Source organism: Erpetoichthys calabaricus, chromosome 5 (assembly GCF_900747795.2).
Source record: "Erpetoichthys calabaricus chromosome 5, fErpCal1.3, whole genome shotgun sequence".
Taxonomy (NCBI): Eukaryota; Metazoa; Chordata; class Cladistia; order Polypteriformes; family Polypteridae; genus Erpetoichthys; species Erpetoichthys calabaricus.
In genome coordinates this window covers 241,372,848-241,399,347 of record NC_041398.2, presented here as the reverse complement: position 1 = coordinate 241,399,347, position 26,500 = coordinate 241,372,848, and the positions used below count along the sequence as shown (strand labels likewise).

At 39.4% G+C, this 26,500-nt stretch overlaps 1 protein-coding gene across 3 annotated transcripts in view; it reads right to left on the bottom strand.

Moving 5' to 3' along the window:
- lrba (LPS responsive beige-like anchor protein) overlaps positions 1 to 26,500 on the bottom strand; it is an 830,448-nt gene that overhangs the window by 161,953 nt on the left and 641,995 nt on the right. For all 3 annotated transcript variants that reach the window (XM_051928096.1, XM_051928098.1, XM_051928097.1), the window contains exon 47: positions 10,347 to 10,514. In XM_051928096.1, the coding sequence (XP_051784056.1) occupies positions 10,347 to 10,514 (168 nt within the window). The remainder of the gene's footprint in view (positions 1 to 10,346; positions 10,515 to 26,500) is intronic.

Sequence of the window (26,500 nt, the reverse complement as noted above, 5' to 3'; positions counted from 1 at the left end):
CTTCTGGGAGGAGGTGGTGGAGAGACACTTCACAGAAAATCTCTGGCTGCAACATTTTAGAATGACACGGCCGCGTTTGAGATGTTTTGTGGATTCATCAGTCCTGATGTTGCGCCCATTACAGGTTGCCACCGACCACCAGTTCCAACCCAAAAGCGGATTGCCATCGCCCTTTACAAGCTGGCAACCTGTGCCGAGTATAGAGTAGTTGGAGAAACTTTCAGGGTTAGTAAAACTACTGTCCATCGATTTGTATATGCTGTGTGCACCGCTATTAAAGAAAAAATAATGCGGCGTTATATCAGACTTCCGACTGTAGCGGAGGCCAATGAAATTGCATACCGCAATTCCTTGGTGCATCTTGTGCCACAGATTTACGGTGCTCTGGATGGCACGCATGTGCCTATTCTTACCCCGACGGAAGGCTACCGCGATTACATTAATCACAAAGGGTGGCCATCTATTGTTCTCCAGGCCCTTGTTGATGACAGGTGCATGATACGAGACACTTGCGTTGGCACTCCTGGAAGTGCCCATGATGCAGCTGTGTTTGCAGCATCGGATCTGTACAGGTGAGCCTACCTTTCAACATCCCTTCTCAGTGCGATAACAACTGAATTAGTACTGTAACCTGCTTCCCTTAAGGTTTTTAATCAAAACTGAAATTTGAATTAATACAAAATAACGACGTTTAATCAAAAAAAACTCTCTTCATCAGACCATGCGAACCGCTCCGCCATTCTCGTTTTGATTGCACGTGATGAAAATGTGACACATTTATTTGCGTTAAAGCCCTTTTTTCTGACAAAAAGTGTTTCCAATGTAGTTTTTTGACATCTGAAGTATCGATATGGAATTTATGCGCTAAAGTTAAACGGAAAAATATTATGTCGACATGTACAACATTTTATCGATAATTAGCATTTCCATCAGCTATATCGGTAAAAAATTTGAAGCGCTAAATATTTTTTCGCAAAAACTCCTTGGATGGAAACCTGGCTACTGCTGTCTCACAGAAAGGAAACAAGGGTTCGTGCCACGGGTTGGCCCTGCATGGAGTTTGCATGTTTGCCCCGTGGGTTTCCTCCCAAAGTATAAAGACATTCCGATTAGGTGCATTGGCTACATTGGCCCTAGTGTGTGTGTTTGTTGTGTGTGTTCATCATGTGGTGGACTGGTGCCCTTGTCCAGGGTTTGCTCCTGCCTTGCGCCCTATGATACCTGAGATAGGCTCCAGCACCACCCAGAACCCTGGTCTGGATTAAGCAGGTTAGTAAATGACATGACCCTCACGTATGATAACTTTGTGTTGTACAGTACACTACACATGATATTAACAGCACACGCTCCAAGTGTTTCGCTTAGAGAAGCTGCACAATGCTCTGGTGGACAGGTCATTTACGTTTTGTGGCGCATTTGATTGGCGGCGTCATTATGAAAGTAGTTTCTTTATTAGGGGATTTTGCTAACCAAGGTACTACTCTACATTTTTATTTAATTTCCATGTATGTCCATCTTTATCTAAATATTCATATCTGTGCTCATAAGAAGGATTGGGGTTGTTTATTGTATACACGCAGTCCCTGGGTTCCGTACGAGATAGGGACTGTAGGTTTGTACTTAAGTTGAATTTGTATGTACAGTGCATCCAGAAAGTATTCACAGCGCATCACTTTTTCCACCTTTTATGTTACAGCCTTTTTCCAAAATGGATTAAATTCATTTTTTTCCTCAGAATTCTGCACACAACACCCCATAATGACAACGTGAAAAAGTTTACTTGAGGTTTTTGCAAACTTATTAAAAATTTTAAAAACTGAGAAATCCCATGTCCATAAGTATTCACAGCCTTTGCTCAATACTTTGTCGATGCCCCTTTGGCAGCAATTCCAGCCTCAAGTCTTGTTGAATATGATGCCACAAGCTTGGCACACCTATCCTTGGCCAGTTTGGCCCATTCCTCTTTGCAGCACCTCTCAAGCTCCATCAGGTTGGATGGGAAGCATCGGTGCACAGCCATTTTAAGATCTCTCCAGAGATGTTCAATCAGATTCAAGTCTGGGCTCTGGCTGGGCCACTCAAGGACATTCACAGAGTTGTCCTGAAGCCACTCCTTTGATATCTTGGCTGTGTGCTTAGGGTCGTTGTCCTGCTGAAAGATGAACCGTCACCCCAGTCTGAGGTCAAGAGCTCTCTGGAACAGGTTTTCATCCAGGATGTCTCTGTACATTGTTGCAGTCATCTTTTCCTTTATCCTGACTAGTCGCCCAGTTCCTGCCGCTGAAATATATCCCCACAGCATGATGCTGCCACCACCATGCTTCACTGTAGGGATGGTGCCTGGTTTCCTCCAAACGTGACGCCTGGCATTCACACCAAAGAGTTCAATCTTTGCCTCATCAGACAAGAGAATTTTCTTTCTCACGGTCTGAGAGTCCTTCAGGTGCCTTTTGGCAAACTCCAGGTGGGCTGCCATGTGCCTTTTACTAAGGAGTGGCTTCCGTCTGGCCACTCTACCATACAGGCCTGATTGGTGGATTGCTGCAGAGATGGTTGTCCTTCTGGAAGGTTCTCCTCTCTCCACAGAGGACCTCTGGAGCTCTGACAGAGTGACCATCGGGTTCTTGGTCACCTCCCTGACTAAGGCCCTTCTCCCCCGATCACTCAAGTTTAGATGGCCGGCCAGCTGTAGGAAGAGTCCTGGTGGTTTTGAACTTCTTCCACTTACGGATGATGGAGGCCATTGTGCTCATTGGGACCTTCAAAGCAGCAGAAATGTTTCTGTAACCTTCCCCAGATTTGTGCTTCAAGACAATCCTGTCTCGGAGGTCTACAGACAATTCCTTTGACTTCATGCTTGGTTTGTGCTCTGACATGAACTGTCAACTGTGGGACCTTCTATAGACAGGTGTGTGCCTTTCCAAATCCTGTCCAGTCAACTGAATTGACCACAGGTGGACTCCAATGAAGCTGCAGAAACATCTCAAGGATGATCAGGGGAAACAGGATGCACCTGAGCTCAATTTTGAGCTTCATGGCAAAGGCTGTGAATACTTATGTACATGTGTTTCCTCAATTTTTTTATTTTTAATAAATTTGCAAAAACCTCAAGTAAACTTTTTTCACGTTGTCATTATGGGGTGTTGTGTGTAGAATTCTGAGGAAAAAAATGAATTGAATCCATTTTGGAATAAGGCTGGAACATAACAAAATGTGGAAAAAGTGATGCGCTGGGAATACTTTCCAGATGCACCGTAAGTCAGAACAGGTATATTATTTTAATAAATGCTATTGTTGACTGACTGTAACCAAGTGCTCTGCCAATAAATGGAGTTTCACCTCTCTGACCTTTTTATTATTTCTACTTTATTTTCAATGGTGATGGTTTTTCTCTTCTTTACTGTATCACCAGCACTTGCATCAGATTTGTGTTTCAGAGACATTGTTGAAGGGTGAAGACAAAAGGTTAAGATGAGCTCTTCTGCACAGCACTGTACAGCTATCACAGCAGGAAGGCACCAGTCATCAAAACGTCTGATGTATAGGGTGGTCCAGATCTAATTATGCAATTTTCATTACTCTATAACTTATTCAGTTTATTAGTGTGCGAACTGACGACATGAAGAATCGTCTTCGCACAGAACTGGAATCGTCCCTGCATAAATCAAAGTCATCCAGACGATCTGGATCTGTATAATTAGATCTGGACCACCCTGTACTGACAAGAGACAACTTCCTGCTATGTGCGTAACAATACAAGCAGGCTTTGCTATTGAGAATGAATGGGGGCAGCGAGGGGCGGTTCATCACCAGCCCACCTCACAGTCACCTCCACTACAGTATGCTGCCTGCAGCGTACGCAACACCTCCGCCCCCATTCAACACGCAGCCATCCGAGGCACACTACAATGCTACCCTCCGCTGCCCCGTTCAGCCACAACCGGATCACCGCTTGCAGCATTACCAGCCGCGCACCTCGAACGAACAGGGCAGCCATGTGTGGTGGGCGGGCAGTGAAACTGCTTGCCGCCGGGAGACACCCGAGGGACACTACACTGCGCGAGCAGCGAAATCGCCCCCCTCCAGCCACGGAGAGGCAGTTACTGAGGTGCATGCGTCGCAGCTGCAGCCCCGTTCGTATGTCATAGGTCGGATGTCCGTAACCTGGGGACTACCTGTATCTGTAAATAAATCCCATTAGAATTTCTAAATATTGACGGTTTTATGAAGAGCAATGTTTTTAGGAATAAAAGTAGGTAATTCATTCAAAATCCAAATAAATGAAGTTAATGCTCTGTAATCTATATAAATAAAATCATAATAGCTCTCGGTTTGTCTCTTGAACTGTTCGGCTTTGTTTGATGTTATTTATCCATTTTGCACACCAAGGACCTCACTTCAACCCACATTTTGCATTGGGTCTGATTCTTTGTCTGTTTGCCAACCATGTAAAAACGGCATAACCAAAATTGACAAAATTTTTGTGTTTAGAATGCCAGTGGTTCAACTTAAAATACAGGGTATATGGCATTTCTAAAATGTTTTGATCAGGTAAGAAGGATATAATGGGGAAGTAACCTAAAAACTGCGTGTTATTCCAAAACAGCTGAGATAATCTTAATAAAACTTTGGATGAATAATAAAGCTGAATGACCAACTTACAACTGAAGTTACATGGCATTCCAAAAGTTTAATCTGGAAGGGTTAGTTGTAGAAGTTTGTGAATTTTTGCATACATAATACTGTTGAGGGGTTGCATGGAGGCGCAGTGGTAGCACTGCTCCCTCATAATAAGGACACACGGAGAACACATCCTGGGTCTTCCCTGCATGGAGTTTGCATGTTCTCCCCGTGTCTGCACGGGTTTCCTCTCGGTGCTCTGGTTTTCTCCCACAGTCCAAAGATATGCAGGTTAGGTGGATTGGTGACACAAAATTAGCCCCAGGGTGTGCATATGTGTGTTCATCTTGTGACGGACTGGCATCCTGTTCAGGGTTTGTTCCTGCCTTGTGCTTTATGCTAGTTGGGATAGGCTCCAGGAGACCCCTCCAGGCCCCTGTTCAGGACTTGGGTTTAGAAAATGACTGACTGACCATTACGTTGACTCAACTTAAATTGGAGGTTTTAAAGACTATCAAAATTTCTAAAGAGAAACACGTTTGTAATTAGGGGAGTTTAAACCCAAAACTACATTACCAAGCCAAAATGGTTCAGTGGATGGTAATGAATGATTTAATATACAGGTGTTTCTCACGTAGGCAATTGTATATGGCATGTTCTCAGGTCAGCAGAAGTAAGAACCTGTTTATATGAGTCCATAACAGAAAAAACGAAAGGGACTCCAAATATCTTAGCATTAGATGGAAAGTCCATACTACCACCATTATAACTCCCTCTTTATATTTAAAGAACTTTGCAAAGAGGAAGCATGACAATAGGATATACAGAGAGGAGGATGCTGTTACACCACCAAAAAATCTTTTGAAGAAAGATAAAAACATCTTAAGATGATAATGATGATGATGAGTATGCAAATAATTCTAAGAATGGTTAAATGAGAGCAGGGAAATTGACAGAGTAGTAGTGAAGATGATAGAGAGGACTCCTACTAGTACTTGGGGTGGTCCACATCAATGACAGGTTGGACTGGACTCTGAACACATGGGAACTCTATAAAAAAGGGCAGAGTAGGCTCTCTTTCCTTAGGAGATGGTGATCCTTTAATGTGGGAAGTGACATTCTTCACATCTTCTACAACTCACATTGGTGATGGCCAATGTGGTGTACTGGGCTGGTAACATCACTTCAAGTGAGGCCCACCAAACCAACAAGCTAACTGAAATGGCAGGCTCAGTTATAGGATGTTACTCTGGACCTTCTGGAGCTAGTAGAGAAGGACAGAATGAACACAAAACTGAGTGCCAATATGAGCAATGCTGCACATCGTCTCTCTGACACACCAACACTGGGGACTTTCAGCAAACAAATTATTCAGCAGAAGTGTGTCAAGAAAGACAACGGGAGCTCCTTCATACCAACAGCAATAGGCCTGTATAGGGCCTCACTGGGACTAGGGCTGCCAAGTCAGAAATTTTCAACCTTTTATTTTTTTTCCTTTATGGTCATTCAGGTGTGTGTTCAGACCATAGTGTGTGTGGTGTGTGTGAAAATATATATATTTATATACAAACACACACACACATTATATTATATATATATATATATATATATATATATATATATATATATATATATATATATATATATAAACATACTGTATATACACACACACACTGTATATACTGTATATTCACACACACTATAGTATATTTCTCTATTTATGTAAGTATGTATTCATTTATTTAAAGAGCTTCTGTAAATAGCTCGTTGTCTCTCTGGGGACAAACAAAGTTCTATCTATCTATCTATCTATCTATCTATCTATGACTTTCATATTTCAGACAGCAATGACAAAAGGGTCAACTCTTAAAAAACACTTAATCACTTGTTTTCTCACCATAATCCATTATACAAATATACCCAACAACGGCGGATACTTTGGCTAGTCATCTCATAATGTATACCGTATATAAGCATAACACCTAAACAGTGTATCTATCCCCTGTACTTTCTTAGTGTACAATGATTGGGTCTCAAGGCATGCACAAGTGATATATCTGTGTGTCAAGAACAGAAACCTCTCATATGGATAGTTTAGATGTACTCATAAATTTATAAGCAGTTTGTTTCAAAACATTCAATCTAATAAGTATAAAAGACAGGGAGGAATACAAATGGCCAGATCAGTCAAACTATAAACAACAAAAAAAAATGCATATATATTTTAGGAAGTCCTCTTTTTACTACTGAGTGAGTGATGTGCATTACTTTAATAAGAAAAACAAAAAATTAAAAATATGTACTAACAATAACTGATAGGAATGCTCCACAATGCCCAATTAAAACATTAAAGATCAGGGCTCGTATTTATCAAGCATCTTAGAATTACTCCTAAGAATTGCATTGAAAGTCAAACCAGGATAAGAATTTGTCCTACCTACAAAGTGTTGTAGTCCTAGTCTCAGCTAAGAGTAGGAATTCATGTCTGAGAATAGTCACAATTCTAAGGCACCCCTTGCCGAAAAGTGCAACTTATTACGTTTTGTATTTTTCTGATACTAACGCTAAGGCATGGGTGTCGAACTCCAGTCCTGGAGGGCCGCAGTGGCTGCAGGTTTTCATTCTAACCATCTTCTTCATTAGTGACCAGTTTTTCCTGCTAATTAACTGGACTCATGCCCCTTAGTTGTTTCTTTTTCCTTAATTAGCAGCCAAACAGTAATGAGATGCAAAACAAGCTGCCACCTGACTATCTTACCTGTGCCCATCACACATTATCTAAAAATAAAGAAAGGTGATGGTCTTGGTAAGGTTGATTGCTCAGGTCACCAAAACATTTTGACTGTGTTCTTAGAAAAAACAGAAAAATCAACAGTTTTGGAAATGTCTGCCGTGGCAGAAAGAGAGCAGCAACAAGCCATTCGATTAAATAACGGGTTTAATTAACAGCAAGAATCAGCTTCTCATTAAGAGATTGGTTGGAGTGAAATTGGTTTACTGGTCATCTGTTAGCTCATTTAACATTTCATTTCATTTCGGCTGCCATTTAATGAAGAAAGGAATAAATTAAGGGGACTGAATCCTTAAAATCAGGGCTATAAAAATGAGGGGAAAAGAAGTTAATTAGCAGTGAAAACTGGTCATTGATTAGGAAAAGGGTCAGAATGAAAACCTGCAGCCACTACAGCCCTCCAGGCCCGGAGTTTGACACCCCTGCACTAAGGCTTCACCACAAATAATAATAATAATATGCAAAGTAGGAGGAGGAGAAGGAAAACATAATAAAGTAGGATGCTGAGCTAAGCTGCACATGATTGTTGCCATTTGATCACAATAATATGAAGAACTGAGCAGTAACAAGCACCAAGATGGAAAGACAGAGGCACACGTACCAAATGCAAGTAAAGGCCAGATAACAGACATGTTCGTTTAATAATGAATGATCCACAGCTGCACTTTCAGATGAATCATCTTTCCACTTTTGACCATGGGAAACAGCTCATCAAGTAACAGTTCTACTGAAACTAGCCATGGCTATAATTAGGGGGTCACCTTTGTAGTATTCCACTTATCTTCCACTGTGCCATACTGTGTTAATCTCTATTAGCTTCTGCAATTTATCCAAAGCATTGGGAGTCTCTGGCTGAACCTTCCCAATCTTGTGATGTGTCATGTGAATATTCCAGGGGTTCACAGAAAGCAGAGCTCAGCGTACCTGTGTGACATTTGGCCATCAGTCACCCATCCTGCCTCACTTATCTTCACGGTAATAGGCTGGCTATACTACAGTACAGCTTACATTCATTGCCACCTGTGCAGTGATACTGTAATATTGCTTGCGACTTCTATATGTGTGTTCATCCATACTTGGGGCAATAGTCTTTATATGTATGCCGATTTCTACGAATGCAATTTGCTTTAATATTAACTCACCTGGAGTTGTGGGGAAATATACAAATCTGTGTATTATTCTTAAATGTTGTTCAAAGTTTGGATCAAAATTCGAAAAATGGTTGGTTGGTCATCTCTATGGTAAAGCAGCATTCTCCCAGTGGTCAAAATGTTGCCAACACTTTTTTATTTTGGCTGACAGTGCATGGATTCTCTGTGTCGATGGATGGATCAAGTAATAGCCAAGATTTGTTATGAATATTATTCCATCTCTGTCAGAAAGAAACCTTTTTTATGAGTTTATGGTTGTTCAGTACAAAACATTCAGCTTTTTGCATGATGTACGTGCTGATCTTGACCCGAATGCCGTCTCACAAGCAATCCTGGTGAACTTATGAGTAGTTTCCTTATTTAGGAAAATTGATAAAATTCTTTTGTGAATCAAGAGAGTCAGGGTCATCAGGCGCTATTGATTAATACAGTTATGTGTCATCAGCATAGCTGTGGTAGCTCACATTATGCCTCAAAATAATCTGACTTAATTGAAGCATGTAAATCGAAAAGAGCAGCGGACCCAGGATAGAGCATTGTGGAACACCATACAGAATATAATGTGTCTTTGAAGTATAATTACCACAAATAAAGAATTTTCTACCTGCCAGGTAGGACTTAATCCAATTTAAGACACTGCCAGAGAGGCCCACCCATTGACTAAGGCGATTTCTAAGAATATTGTGATCAATGGAATCAAATGCGGCACTGAGATCTAAGAGGATGAGAAACAGATAAACAGACTCTGTCTGCATTTACCCACAAGTCATTTACTATTTTAATGATTGCAGTTTCTGTACTGTGATTTGTTCTAAAACCCAACTGAAACTTATCAAGAATAGCATGTTTATTGAGGTGGTCATTTAGCTGCATAATGACTGCCTTCTTTAGGATTTTAAGGAAGGTTAGAAATAGGTCTAAAACTTTCAAAAGCAGAGGAGTCGACATTATTTTTCTTGAGCAGGGTGTGACGATGCTAGTGCCCTACAGACTCCCACTTTCCACATGGGAGTCTGCTGAACCAACACCGTCGATAGTTACGATGTGATGAGCTGACAAATGAGGACAATTCTCAGACGATGCCAGAGGATGGTGGAAAAATTGCTCAAGTGCTTTTACTACACCTAAGAGTTGGACTAAATATGCATCACTCTAAAGATTTTGAGGTAGCTAGGGCCGTTGTCCTACTCTGAGGTACTTGATAAATATGGAAACAGATCTTTACATTATGACTACAAACCAGTGTTCGATGAATTTAAAAATGAAACCACATTTTAATAAGGTAATAAAATGTTATAACTGTTATAAATTAGGGCGCACAGATAGTGTATATCTCAGTCTGGGTTGTTCCAACACATATCCACCACCATGATGACCATATTTATCAGACAGTCACACTCACCTGTAACCCGTTTCTTTCTGCTTATGCAGACCCATGGGTATAATTTTCACTTTCTGGAACTCGGAGTCAACTGACAGGAAAGAGAACATGATCTCGATCCCGGAGAGCTTTTCAGTTGTGGTATAAACACTTTCCTCCCTTGACTGTGGCGTTGTCGAGTCACTATATATTGTTTGCAACCTTGCCAAAAGACTCAGAGAGCCAGGAACTGGATCTGATGTCAAGTTCACCACAAGCTCATAAGAAACCATTAAACATGAGAATGGCGTAACTTTAAAAATACCCTTTAACATAACTGAATCATATACAACACATGCTAAATTGTTAATGCTAACCATTTACAAATTATATAAATGATTACATTTTTTCAGTACTAACTTACCTCCCTGAGAACAGGTTCGGAAATTGAGCTCAGGTTCACTGCCCCTTCATAGGTGAGATAGTAGAAGACATTGAGGGCCCGGATAGCCTCTGGGCCTTGCTGCTTATATCCAAAAATTAAATCAATCCACTGATGAAGCTGGCAGGAGACAAATTCACTTTCTAGGGCCTGAAAAAAAAACACACAAACAAAAAACATTTTCATTAAATTAAATTAAAAAAAAAAACAAACATTCTTACAAATGTGACAAACATAGACAACTTTAGATTTTTTACACAGGTCAAAAACATCCACGGTGATCATTTAACCGTAAATTGACAGCTGACCTCTTTAAATGGAGTTTGGTTTGTTTTCAATAGACAGAAAATAAATCTCCCGAACAAAGAAATTGATTTGTTCATTCTAAAAGGTAGCAAATGCTCCAGTGCTATCCTTTGAAACTGAAGGGTCTTCATAATTAGGAGTTGCAGTTTGTTATGCAAGGAATATCTTTTAATGTCAAAGCATTTAGACACAATGTTTTTCTTGTCATTAACTGGTGAGAGGGAAAACATTTATGCGTGTGCATAAAAACAGCAATTGTCTTAATTTGCACAGGGCTGGCTGTACAAAGGCTCTAAATATGTTCAAATTAGAATGAGCTGCTTAATTGTCATTGGAAGCTCGTGTCACATTAATGCATGACAAACATTAAACCATACACTTAAATGGCCATTTATATCATTTAAATGTTTACTACAGGAGCTGCTCATCATTCATTTAAATGTGACTTTCTGACAGCTAATTTCAGTTAATTTTCTCGATTCACTTAATTAGAACTTTCAATCAAGAAAACCCAAGAACCTGTAAATGTCTCCTGTCTAGAATGACATTTTCTTGTTGTCAAGAGGTGGCTCATAAATTGTGAAGTCCCGTTCTGTAATGAATTTACAGGATACTCGCTAATATCAGAAGAGCTTTCGTGAAATGAGCCTTGTGAGGAGGCGTTCAAAAGCGTCTTATTTATTTATTTGCAATTATTTGGAAGAAAATGGCTTTGCTTTTGTAGTCAGTCCAGTGAAATTGTCATATGTTACAAAATAAGTGTGCAATTAATGACATTTTTTAGAATAAAATGTTTCTTTGTGATAAGTCAGCTCTGTGTTTTTAAAAAAATTACATTAAAAAAATTAAACAGAATTAGGTAGGGCCAGCAAACATCTTAATTTAATCAGAATAATTTACCTCCTATGTTTTAATTGATATATTAAAAGTCAGCAATTTAAATTTTAAGAAATAAAATAAAGGCCTCATGCAGACATACAACCTTCTTATGAACATTACTGAACTGCAAATAAGGGCTGTAATTAAAATATCAAGAAATCTTTAATTTAACAAAGACAAAACATTAACATTCACAGTCAAACACAGCTGATATTATTCAATTTATTTTAAGATTCATTCAGAAAATGTCACTGACAAATATTTACAGACTACATCTTGGCTTGGATTTTGTTTCTTCATTTACCATTACTGATTTGGTTGACGTTTTTATTCAAGGTGACTTTCAACATTTCAGATACAGTTGGTTGCATTTCTTTTAGTTTCTTCCAATTGGAGCGCAGGCAGAGGAAATGAATGGTCACATGGTGTCAGCAGTGGGATCTGAACCCACAACATCACGGTTTGAAGACCAAAGCCTTAGCAACTACATCACACTGCCTTAAATAAAATAACAAATAGCAATGGAAAGCTTGCTGTGACCACCTCACAGCTACTGGAAAATGAGGCACTCAGTCACCATCTGTGTTGTGGCTGCACGTTCCCTAGTTTTCGTCCCACATCCTAAAGACCTGTGTGTTCAAATAATTGGCATATCTCAATCTGCTGGAGGAAGCAGCTGAGAGAAGAATGAAGACAACACTGAGGACTTTCAGTCAGCAAATTATACAGCAGACATGTGACTGGGGCTCCTTGATAATCAACAACAATACACCTGTATAGCACCTCACTGGGATGGTGACTACTCTTTTTATTTTTAGCCAGATCAGTAGATTTTCTTCTTTGTACCAATTTTTGAGTGACTTTGTTAGTTCTAATATGTATTTACTGGGCTCTGCAAAAAGTCAAATCTCCTCCTTGGGACAAATAATGTCTGTCCGTTTGTTCTCTTTCTCTCTCTCTCTATTATAGTGCCTTTTTATCTACTTAATGATTTTACACTCCAATCTTATCAGTGTATTATATAGTGCCTTTCAGAAAAATGTCTTATATGGTGCCTTTTTTAATCAAACACACTCTCATATAGTGACTTCCATATCTGCAATCTCTTATACAGTATAGTTCATTCATATCTATTTGAAATAGCTTTTTGGTTTTATTTGGTTTAAATATCTGTTGCATAGTGGTTTTCTGACCCATCTACCTGTCTCTTGATAATACAGTTTGTTTCTTATCTATTTAGTATATAGTGCCTTTCATATATTTTTATCTACTACTTTTGTTACACATAACCTTTCATATCAGTCTCTCAAATAGTGCATTTTATTTATGTTATATATTGCTTTTCAAATGTATTATAGAATGCCTTTTAAACTTTCTATTGATTACACAGTATCTTTATACAGTGGACCCTTGGCTTAAGAACTCAATTCATTCGCAAGGGCTGGTTGTAACTCAAGTTGGTTGTAAGTCAAGACTATTTTTCCCATAAGAAATCATGGAAATACCCATAATGCGTTCCGAACCTCCCACAGCAACACTTAACCTTTTCATAATAAAAAAGGGTTGTATAATGTGCATAATTTACCAGAATACCAATAATTTTTCTAATGTACTAACCAAAAAGTTATAAAAAGTGCCTAGCCTACCAGAAACAACAATTTCATACTGTACTCACCACTTAATTTGACATCTTTGGGCTGCAGGAAGGGAGGAGGAGGAGAATGAAATGGAAGGTGGTTATTGTTTGGAAGGAGCCTCCAGGAGATACTGGATTTCGACATGCTGTACATATTAGTGAGATCGGTCACACGAACACCACTCTCAAATATCCGCACAATTTCCTTCTTCGTTTCGATGGTGATCGCTTTCTTTACCTTCGTTACCTTCTCTTTCTTCCTTAGCAATTATCGAAATAAATTATATAAATCACTGCACTGACCAAAATTACGTCCACAAACACACGTATCTGGGCTCCGACTGATGCTTACAAATGCTCTCGGCTTGTTTGTTTACAATCGCGCAAGCGGATACACGTGACCGCATTCGGGTCGTAATGCAAGATGTTGGTCGTAAATCAAAACAAAAATTTTGGTCGTAAATCAAGTTGTTCGCATGTCAGGCCGGTCGTATATCAACGGTCAACTGTAATTGTGTATATTATATAGTGTCTTTCATATCTATTATGTAGTGATTTTTTAATCAATCTATTGATAATTTATCATATAGTGCCTTATCTATCTATCTATCTATCTATCTATCTATCTATCTATCTATCTATCTATCTATCTATCTATCTATCTATCTATCTATCTAGCATATAATGCCTTATCTATCTATTATGTAGTGCCTTGCATATCTATCTATGTATCTACAGTCTACACTTGATATACAACCAGCATGACATGCAAACAACTTGGTTTACAACCAAAATTTTTCTTTTGAATTACGACCAACATCTTGCATTACGACCTGAATGCGGTCACGTGTATCCGCTTGTGCGATTGTAAACAAACAGCCGAGAGCGTTTGTAAGCGTCAGTCGAAGCCCAGATACGTGTGTTTGTGGACGTAATTTCGGTCAGTGCAGTGATTTATATCATTTATTTCGATAATTGCTAAGGAAGGAAGAGAAGGTAATGAAGGTAAAGAAAGTGATCACAATCGAAACAAAGAAGGAAATTGTGTAGAAATATGAGAGTGGCGTTTGTGTGACCGATCTCACTAATATATACAGCATGTCGAAATCCAGCATCTCGACAATTTTACAAAGAAAAGATTTATATAAGGAAACTCCTTCCAAACAATAACCACCTTCCATTTCATTCTCCTCCTCCTTCCTTCCTGCAGCCCAAAGATGTCAACTTAAATGGTGAGTACAGTATGAAATTGTTGTTTCTGGTAGGCTAGGCACTTTTTATAACCTTCTGGTTATTACATTAGAAAAATTATTGGTGTTTTCGGTAAATTATGCACATTATACAACCCTTTTTTATTAAAAAAAGTCAAGTAAGTGTTGCTGTGCGAGGTTCGGAATGCATTAAGGGCATTTCCATTATTTCTTATGGGAAAAATAGTCTTGACTTACAACCAACTTGAGTTACAACCAGCCCTCGCGAACGAATTGAGTTCGTAAGTCAAGGGTCCATTGTAATCTATAATGCACCTGGGTTTTAGTAGGATATTTACTTATTTGGTGACACTTTTATTCAAGGTGTTTAAGGGTATTAGTAAGATATTTATTTTTCCTTTTATCACTTAACAGTTTCTGATTTGTTTTCTCCTTCTTTGTATAGACTGCAGTTTTGCAGTAAAGGTGGAATAAGTTCTGACAGGATTTATCTTGGTTTTGGCAGGGGTGTGTAGACTTTTTATATCTACTGTAGATAGAGAGGGCACTTTATATTAGATACATAGATATGCAAGGCACTACATAATAGATACGGCATGATATGTTAGATAGAGAGGAATTATTGTGGTCATTTCTTATTACACAAAATTTGCGATTTTGGCAGGGGTGAGTCGACTTTTTATAACCACTGTTATCCATCTACCTCTAGACTGGGCCTACATGACAGACTGTGTGTGTGTGTGTGTGTGTGTGTGTGGGAGAGAGAGGAAGACTCCTGGCCTGCACTGCTCTGAAACAGACAATCAACTGTGTAAAATGAATGAATTTGATGAAAATCAGAAAAAAATGACATCATACATTTAACAGAATAAAATTGGGGCACACATACTAATTAACTATAAACGTGTGATACTAAATGCCATGCACACATTCTTATTTTTTAACAAATGACGCAACTAAACATTATAACCCAAAGGCACACTTCACAAATTACTCATCACTGGGAGGCTTACACTGTGCAAATACACTTTACCAACAAAACACACTCCACTACAAGGTGATCAAAGGCTCATTAAATAAAATTCAGAATTCTTTTTACGATGCTGTGGAATAGAAATCCATTTAGCGTCACTCCCACCCCCAGCCCAGCCCAGCCCACCCTGCCATCGACTCCCAGGTCAGCTCCACGGCTGAGGTTGCTCTTCAGATATCTCGCCTGATAATTAGTGGCAGCTACAATGGGGCAGGTGTTTGAATACCAAGTGAGAATTTCCTGCAGTATGAACAGATCTGTTTTTATGCTTCTGACATGATGTTCAAAAAAAAAAAAAAAAAGCTGCAGCAAAAAACAACAAAACAGATAACAGAGGAATAAAGGGCAGCGATTCTTTTTTTTTTTTTTTATTAATGTGAAAAATTTAGAGACATAAAGCTAAAAGGACTGAGGAGTTTTGTTAGGAAGAATGATTCATTCTTGTCCAGATTGTTTTAATGTTCTAAAAGGACCCCGCTGACTTCAGTGGAAACCTTTTCTAACTTGTACACTTGCCCCTTTAAGAATTTAAAATATCAACAGATAATTACTTTAAAAAGCCTAACACCATGGATTCATAACAGGGCAGCACAGTGGTGTAGTGGATGTCACTGCTGCCCAAGTTCAAATCTCACGCCTGCTTGGTGTCTCAGTGTTTGCACGTACTCTCCAGGCCTATGTGACATTTTGTGACCAAATCGTGCACTCCAGGTTTTCTGCAACATCTCAAACTAGTTAAGCCCATAAAATGTACAAAGTGGGCCGATTCTAGAGTCACATATTGCGGGGTAAATGTGGACATTTCTCTGTGGGCTGCCATATGGGCCTCCTATTGTGCATATACTGGACAGTACATTTATCTGAGACACCACTGGCTTTTATTTTTGGGATAAACCTTACACACTTTCCATTCCAAGTAAAAAAAATTTTCTGACTGTTCTCTAATTTCCCTTGCAACTGTCTCTGAATGAATGAAAACTGAATTACCTTTTATGCAAAACTTCGAACAAAAGCAATCCGGTCATGTGCCATCACCTAACTACAGTAAATTAAATTTTGATAACGATAACACTAAAAATAATTTTAAAAAAAAAAATAATAACTGGTATACTGTACAAAGCAAGCATCTGAATGCAACGTAAGGCATACGTGACATTAAATAAAAGAAGTAGAAAGTGAAATTGAATTGCCTTTTTTTTTTTTATTTAAGTACAATGAAATGCTTATTTCAGGCTGACAAGTAGTGGAAGTGTTTATTCAGAAAATGGCAGAATTTACTGTTGTGGTACAACTACTAATATGGTACTAATAATAATTCTTTACATTTACAGTCATATGAAAAAGTTTGGGAACCCCTCTCAGCCTGCATAATAATTGACTCTCCTTTCAACAATAAAGATAACAGTGGTCTGTCTTTGATTTCCTAGGAGTACTGAGGTGTTTTCCGAACAAAGATTTTTAGTGACGCAGTAAAAAAAATCAAACCACTAACCAAAACTCATTTTTTAACATGTAAGACAAATATCAAGCATTCAAGTTTGAGTGCTAAGCAGGGGTTATCCATCAATCTCCAATAGTGACGGGACATCAAAGGTAGTCTTAAATCCTGACGCTTTGATGATTTAACACAAGTCTCACATTCTGGGGAATTTGTGGAAGTGACTGCATAGGAATCATGAGAACACCATTACTCTAAAATACTGGCGCCTGTAACAAAACAAAGATGGCGTCACAGCATAATGGCAATTATTTAAGTGATCTTCAATTAGCCTTGAAACCAATAACCAATGTCAGATTTAGAATCCTTGGGTCCCAAAAAAAGACAACAGTGGTATGTCTTTCATTTCCTAGGAGTACTGCGGTGTTTTCCGAACAAAGATTTTTAGTGACGCAGTATTTAGTTGTATGAAATTAAATCAAATGTGAAAAACTGGCTGTGCACAAATGTGGGTCCCCTTGTCATTGTGCTGATTTGAATGCCTGTCACTGCTCAATGTTGATTACTTACAACACCACATTGGTGTGATGAGCTCGTTACGCCTTCATAGACAGGTGTGTCCAATCATGAGATATAAAGGTATTTAAGGTGGTCAATCGCAAGTTGTGCTTCCTTCCCTTTGACTCTCCTCTGAAGAGTGACAGCATGGGATCCTCAAAGCAACTCTCAAAAATCTGAAAACAAAGATTGTTGAGTCTCCTGGTTTAGGGGAAGGCTACAAAAAGCCATCTCAGAGGTTTAAACTGTCAGTTTCAACTGTAAGGAATGGAATCAGGAAATGGAAGGCCACAGGCACAGTTGCTGTTAAACCCAGCAGGTCTGGTGGGCCAAGAAAAATACAGGAGCGGCATATGAGCAGGATTGTGAGAATGGTTACGGACAACCCACAGATCACCTCCAAAGACCTGCAAGAACATCTTGCTGCAGATGGTGTATCTGTACATCGTTCTACAATTCAGCGCAATTTGCACAAAGAACATCTGTATGGCAGGGTGATGAGAAAGAAGCCCTTTCTGCACTCACGCCACAAACAGAGTCGCTTGTTGTATGCCAATGCTCATTTAGACAAGCCAGATTCATTTTGGAACAAAGTGCTTTGGACTGATGAGACAAAAATTGAGTTATTTGGTCAGAACAAAAAGCGCTTTGCATGGCGGAAAAAGAACACCGCATTCCAAGAAAAACACCTGCTACCTACTGTCACATTTGGTGGAGGTTCCATCATGCTGTGGGGCTGTGTGGCTAGTTCAGGGACTGGGGCCCTTGTTAAAGTCGAGGGTCGGATGAATTCAACCCAATATCAACAAATTCTCCAGGATAATGTTCAAGTATCAGTCACAAAGTTGAAGTTACGCAGGGGTTGGATATTCCAACAAGACAATGACCCAAAACACAGTTTAAAATCTACAAAGGCATTCATGCAGAGGGAGAAGTACAATGTTCTGGAATGGCCGTCACGGTCCCCTGACTTGAATATCATCGAAAATCTATGGGATGATATGAAGCAGGCTGTCCGTGCTTGGCACCCATCGAATTTATCTGAACTGGAGAGATTTTGTATGGAAGAATAATCAAGAATACCTCCATCCAGAATCCAGGCACTCATCAAACTCTATAGGAGGACAGCGTCTAGAGGCTGTTAGATTAGCAAAAGGAGGATCAACTAAGTATTGATGTCATATCTCTGTTGGGGTGCCCACATTTATGCACCTGTCTAATTTTGTGATGATGCATATTGCATATTTTCTGTTAATCCAATAAACGTAATGTCACTGCTGAAATCCTACTGTTTCCATAAGGCATGTCAGATATTAAAAGGAAGTTGCTACTTTGAAAGCTCAGCCAATGAGAAACAAAAATCCAAAGAATTACGAGGGGTTCCCAAACTTTTTCATATGACTTTATATAGTGCTTTTCTCACATACAGAAAGTGCTTCAGTGAGTGCGGACCATTTTAACCGCCATTAATGTGTAACATCCACCTGGATGATGCGATAGTAGCCACTTTTGCACCAGTATGTTCATCAGATGTTAGCTGTTGGTGGTGAAGTGGTAACAGAGATAGTTAGCCTGTTAGAGACAGGGGATAATTAGGGGGTCAGAATGACTAGGCCATGGTGGGCAACTTAGCCTGAACATTGGGATAAACCCTACTGTTTTTAAAGGATTTCCCAGGGATCCTTTATAACCACAGAGAGTCAGAACCTCGGTTTTACATCTCATCCGATGGTCTGGGCCATTTTTACAGCACCGTGTCCTCCATCACTGCACTGGGAGGGCACTGGAATCCACACACAGACCACAGGGTAAGTACCCCCTGCTGGCCTCACCGACACGTCTGTCATCGGCAACCCAAGGTTTTCCTAGATGAAGTACTGGCCAGGCCCGAATATGCTTAGCTTCAGGTGGATGACCTCTTCTGAAGTGATGGTGGTACGGCTAACTGACTAACAGAAGCAGCCAAGTTCATTTCATGAAAATACTTTTTTTGTGCTGATATTCACTTCAATGCACACTCTGCAGCTGTGGTCCTTAATGTTTTAGGCCTTGGGACTGAATTTTATCAATTTTAGTTCAGGGATGACCTTTTATCAGCAGTAATTTTAATGTCAACTAGCCAATATTGTCTCCTGAATTGCACACTTCAACAATATATATATATTCAACATTTAAATAAAGTGTAGATGAAATTTCACACAGTACTCATCCAGAAATAACTCGATAGAGAGGTGTTTCATAGTGAATCAAACTCATTGTCCATTTGTCTTTTTAATTGGCAACCTGGGCTTGTCTGATGTTCACCAGTTTGTCAAAATCGGTGTAGAGAGTGCAAAGAGGAATTTGTTTAGGTTTGATGGCGGCTGACTTGTGTAGAGTTTCGGTCCGCATATACTGTATCTATTGCTCATGGCAAGACAAGCGGTTCTGTAATAGTGTGAGCTTTCTTATCGGCAATTTGATGTGCAATGAGATGATGACCCAAATGCCTACTGTCTTGTTGAATGTAGAATGTTTTTTGTGACGATTCAAGATTTTCATCTTTTTCATTTAAAACGTCAAAACGATTTTATTTCTGCAAGTAGCAGGCTGTGTCTTTTAAGCCAAAGGTTTCACTGTCAGTCAGTCAGTCATTATCCAACCCGCGATATCCTAACACAGGGTCACGAGGGTCTGCTGAAGCCAATCCCAGCCAACACAGGGCGCAAGGCAGGGTGCCAGCCCACCGCAGGGCACACACATACACACACCAGGGACAATTTAGGATCGCCAATGCACCTAACCTGCTTGTCTTTGGACTGTGGGAGGAAACCCACGCAGACACGGGAAGAACATGCAAACTCCACGCAGGAAGGACCCGGAAAGCGAACCACAGGTCTCCTTACGCCACCACTGTGCCTCCCCTGTGTTGTTTGAAAGTAGACTGCAGATAATGTACATTGACTGCTACTCCCCAGAAAAGTAAATCCATACTTCAGAAAATCTGGGTTGTATATTCTTTTAACATTCGTACTTGGTTGAACTTTTTGAGGTGAATCCTGTAAGGCTGATTCAGAATTGGAAGAGTTCGAAGCAGGTGATGCTACAGGGCGTTTGATGAACTTGCCCACATTCATTAGCTTTCCTAATGAAGAAGGTGGTGTAGAACAGGTTGTCATCTGCACAAAACTGGGCTTATGTCAGTCATTTTCAATTCCCCGGTATGCAGGAGTATAATGTCCCTTTGACTGTGTGCTGAGCTGAAATCTGCAATCAGTAGACCATTAAAACATTAAAGCAATGAATGACTTATTTATTTCTTTATAACTTAAGGAGACGGTTCATCTGGAGCATCCAATGTCCCGTAGGTGAAGAAACGCCACTCTGTATATACCTTCTTTGAAGTATGATGAAAGATGCAATGTGAATAATGCAAAGCAAGCAGTAGAATGTGTGTAGCATGGTAATGGACATCCATACTTACCCCACCAGTACAACTCTTGACTTGAATAACAAGGAGGGACCAGAGATAGATACTTATGTACTGACTCAAGAAAACTGTTGTGTACATACGAATGTGGACAAATTTGTAGGTACCCTTAGAGTTCATTGAAAAAGTCAATAAATGAAAAGCATTCGTCCCCTGTGTACCTGCATGCCTTGGATATGCCATCAAGTAAAGCCAGGTGTGACAAGAGATCAGATATTGCTTATTCTACAAAGAGCTTCTAAAATGACCTGGATGCATTTGTTGGTATCCGTAGAAAATATCCTAAATAATTGGATTAGAGTGATTTTTCAAACTCGCTGTTGTCTTAAATTTGTATCACACACGTCTCCAATCGTGCAATCAGTCATTCAGCAGATTTAAATGGAGAAAAGTCGCCACTCTGCTCTTTGGGGTCATCGTGTGTCCCACACTGAACATAGACTATGGAAAGCCAAAGAAAGAGTCATCTGAGGAGATCAGAAAGAAAATGACAGACCAGCATGTTAAAGGAAAAGACTAGAAGACCACCTCCCAGCAGCTTGATGTTCCAGTGACAACACTTGCAAATATTATGAAGGTTTAGGTTTTATTTATTTATATAAAAGTCAATGTATGTGTGTGTGTGTATGTATGTATGTATGTATGTATGTTCCAGCATCACTTTCGAACGCCTGGAGCGATTTTCATGAAACTTGGTACACGTTTCTAATTGGTCCAACTAAAAATACCATAGGGTGAAATCAACCCTAACCCGCCCACAGAGATGGGTAGTAATGAGTTACATTTACTTGAGTAACTTTTTAAAAAATATTGTACTTCTAAGAGTAGTTTTACTGCACCATACTTTTTACTTTTACTTGAGTACATTTGTGAAGAAGAAACGCTACTCTTACTCTGCTACATTGGGCAACACTCGACTCGTTACTTTTTTTCCATTTACACATTAGATACGCTATATTTTTGCCAGAGAGAAGCCGCCAGTGGATCTACTGCATGACTGTTTCACCAATCAGATGTAGCAACAATAATCACATGGCTCTGTTTTACAAATCAGATGTAGCCATGCAGTCACATGACCACACACAAACTGTGGCGGCATAACAGCACAAACTCCTCACAGACAGCAGACAAGGAAAGAAAGAATACATGAAAAATGAGAGCCAACTCCTGCTGAAGTTTCACCATCACTTCACTGAGTGAAGAACAAGCAGGTTTTAACCAAACATGCACAGACACAGACAGTCAAGGTAAAGTGAGACTTCTTGTACGTGCACAAGCTGCCTTGTTCTAATGTTATTTTCTACCAGCTGTGCTATTTGGAGGGCAAGTGTGTGACGATGCCGGTCCCCTACAGACTCTTCTTTTCTCCTTTTCTTTAATTCCCCCTTCTTTTTTTTGTGCCGACCCGTATATATACACTCCCGTCTAACACGCCGCAGAAAGCCATTGAAGCAATTGAGAACGATTGCACCCGCACGTGCAGGTGTGACTCGCTCCAACTACCTCTTTAACTCCCCGCGGTCGTCCAGTTGCGCCTACGGAGAGTGACACGGCTCTATGGATTTAAAACTGGTCTTTTTTTTTTTTTTTTTTTTGAAGCTGTGGGCCTGCTACACCACAAAGTGAATATACAGTATGATACTGTCAGTGTACAGTCAGGTTATCTTGTCACTGTAAGTAGTCTGCACTGTTCAAACATACGTGTTACCTACTGTAGGTATCGGCTTCAAAAGCTTTGTTGTGAAAAACTGAGATTTGGAACTTCATGTTATTTGTGCATCGTTATTTTGTAAAGGTGTTATTTATTTTTACTCATTTTTTATTTTATTATTTGGAAATAGCAGAATTTGCACATTATTTTATATTTTTGTCTGTCTTATTACATATCTAAAAAAATAAATAATTTATTATGATCAAACAGTTACTCAGTACTTGACTAGTCTTTTCACCAAATACTTTTTTACTCTTACTTGAGTCATTTTTTGGATGACTACTTTTTACTTCTACTTGTGTAATATTATTTTGAAGTAACGCTACTCTTACCTGAGTACAATTTTTGGCTACTCTACCCACCTCTGCCCACCCCCCTTCTGGGTAGGGTGGGGGGGGGTGATGATGCATGTTATCATCCAGTTGACACTCGGAACGACCACCAGAGGGCGAACTGCCAGAATTCTTTATGTCTGAGCGCCACCGACCGCCCCTGTTGCTTTTGAAATTAAATCGAGTTGGCCGGTTCTGAGAATCAGCTGGATGATAACATACATACAAGACCGCAAGACAAGCACATTAGTGAGTCTTCATTGTTTGTTAATTTATTTTAATTATATTTTTCTCAAACAATTAAAAAAAAAAAAAAAAACACTTTATTTTCCTCCTGGGCAATGCTGGGTATTTCAGCTAGTTTATTTATTTAGCACATTTAAAACAACTAGAAGTTGACCAAAGTGCTTTACATATAAAAGGTAACAGTATGAAATAAAAGCCAGATAAAAATTATTAAAAAGAAAAACTTATACATACACGAACACACATATACCAACACACAAACAAAAATAGCTTATATAAAATTATGTAAAATAAAAATACATACATGAGATGAACACAGTATAAACAATATAAATAGAAAGATTTAAACACTCAAACTTAAAAGCTAAAAAGCAAGTGAATAAAAGTGTTTTTTCAGCAAAAACTTAAAACTATGAAGTGTGGGAGACGACCTTATTACGAGGGGCAAACTGTTCCACAATTTAGGACCTGCCACTGCAAAAGCGCGATTGCCTCTCAGCTTCCACCGTGTGTGTGGGACAGTAAGTGACAGCGGATCTGAAGACCTCAGCTGCCTGGCTGACAAATATGGAACAATAAGCTCAGCTAAGTATGGTGGAGCTGACACATGTAGGGCTTTAAAAACAAACACTAAAATCTTCAAATTCACTCTGTAACTAACAGGGAGCCAGTGAAGTGAGGCCAACACCGGAACGATGCGATCCGTTTTAATGCTGCTGGTCAAAACTCTAGCAGCTGCATTCTGCACCATTTGCAGGCGAGAGACAGTGACGTACAGGATATCCCAACATACAGGGCAATTACAGTAATCCAAATGAGGCATAACAAAAGCATGAATGAGCTTTTGTAGGTCATTGAATAACAAAAATGGCTTGGCTTTATTGATCACCTTGAGGTAGAAAAAACTCCTCTTTACCACAGCATTGATCTGTTTATCAAATTTAAAATCTGAATCCAAGATCACCCCAAGATTTTTAGCACATGGCTTTAAGTACCGGACAAGTGGATCCAATGTGCTAGCAAGTTTAAGGCCCATAGGAATGCAGTCAACCTCCCTGGACGAGGTCACCAAGATGAAAATCGACCCCAGAATGTGCAGAAGGAGAGTGACAATGGTACACAAAAAGCCAAGGATAAACTTCCTAAAAAGATACAAGCTTTTTGAGTGACAGTGGGCTACATGGAAGATGACGCAGGAGGGCTAAAAAAAGCCAGAATGGAATTTGCTAAAATGGATATTGACAAGCCACAATGGAGAATGTGCTTTGGACAGATGAGACAAAATTGAAGCTTTTGGCAAGTAATATCAACTGTATGTCCACAGGCAAAAAAATGAAGCTTTCAAAGAAAAGAACAACCAGACCTACTGTGAGACATGGAGGAGGCTGTTTTGGGGATGCTTTGCTGCATCTGGCAAAGGGTGCCTTGACGTCTGTGCAGGGAACAGTGAAATCAAGACATTCTGGAGCAGAGCAAAACAAAACTGCCCAGTGTCAGGCACAGGTCATGGACCATTCAAGAGGATGATGGGCCAAACCACACAGCAAAAAAGCACCAAGAATGGCTAAGAACAAAACACTGGACTATTCTGAAGTGACTTTCTGAGCCCTGATTTGAATCCTAGTGAACATTTATAGAAAGCACTGAAACTTTACAGTGATGACATCTACAGGTGGTACAACAAAACGTTAGGGTTAAGGGTCCCATCATTTTTATCCGTGATATTTTCGTTTGTGTTATTATTTGAAATATTCTACTGAATCCAAAATTTAAAGCAAAGTCTGATATTTGTTAAACACAGAATAAACAATGATGGGTGCCAATTACTTTTGCCAGTTTCAAGTTATTTCTGAGAAAATTCTGGGTTCTTCTTTTTTCATGGAATGGTACTAACAAATCTGTCCAGATATATACAGTATATGGGGATTGGCTATTGAAACTTGGTACAGCGTACATTTGTGCTTGTACTCAGAGCTTCCCGGTGAGGCTACAGCACCCCACTAGCCTAAAAGGTTTGAGAATCCACCTTAATAAAAGGATAAGTGTCTGTGCCCGTCTGGTTGCTGTGTCTCTGTCATTCCAACAGATGGCGCATCACAAACATTAACACTGCTTTTACAAATCCCACACCAAATTGCATATAACAGAGATATACACAGGGTGCACTGGAAATGTTAACACTATGGGTCACTGTTGATTACTTAGATTTCAACCCATTTTACACAGACAGCACAACTAGTGTTTTCTAAAAAATACAGCAAAGTGAGAAAAATTTGAAATGGTGGAAATAAAGGCGAGTCTTCAATAAACTTAATTTGTGGATTTTTATGCTTTTTTCCAGCAGAACGTCATAACAGTAAGTCAAAGAACAGAAAGCACCTCTTCCATACTTCAAAGGTATTTGAATGTTTTACGCTGTGTACATTCAGTACTTTCAGTCAGATTTGGAACGTTGATCCAGGAACAGACTGGAAGGTTTGCTTCTTAAAATTTGACATGTTTAAGTAAAGCCGTAACACCTCCAGCCTTCACTTACTTGAAAGAATAACATTTCATATGTTAGGTGGTTCCTACAATTCACATGAATATTGTACTGTGCAACAAACTATTCGGGGTTTTACTACCTAATTAATTCTGGCTTGAGGTTTTCTTCCCAAAACAATGATATAATATCCTTTTGGCAATTTTAATTCTTACATTTCCTTTAAAGTACACTTTGTGCCAATCAAAACATATGCTGAATTAAACAACTCTGACAAAAAGGCTGGATCGGGTTTCTCTCTTCAAATCTTTCCAAATGAGTAGGGAATATTTCCCTGGCATGCATTGGCGTAGAGTGGCCCCACAGCAGGAAAACCCACTCCAATTCAACGACAAATGATCTGTGAGCATATCTCGTTTAAAGTCCAATTTAAGTTCTACCTACTAATTCATGAAGTTGTTTCTCTCTGAATGCTAAAATGACTTGAAAACTGACAGAACTTTTTTTTCTTATTAAGTAGACATTTCTTAAAAAGCCTGCCATTCTTGTGATTCTAAATTGAAGTACACATGACCTGGAGAAGACACCAGATTTTAAAGCACAAGGTTATTAGCTGTAGGACAGACTGGCACTATCCACTTTGCTAGGCTGGAATGCAAGTCCATGGCTTAGCACTCCACTGCCAGATGCTCTTAATATCAGTTTCTTTTAGACTAGGCCTCTCTGTCTTTCTTTAGAATTCTGCCTCTGTACCTTATCTGTTAAAATGATAATCACCAAGTGACATCTCAGAGCCATCTTCTCATGTTACCAGTTAAACATTTGGCTCAAACTA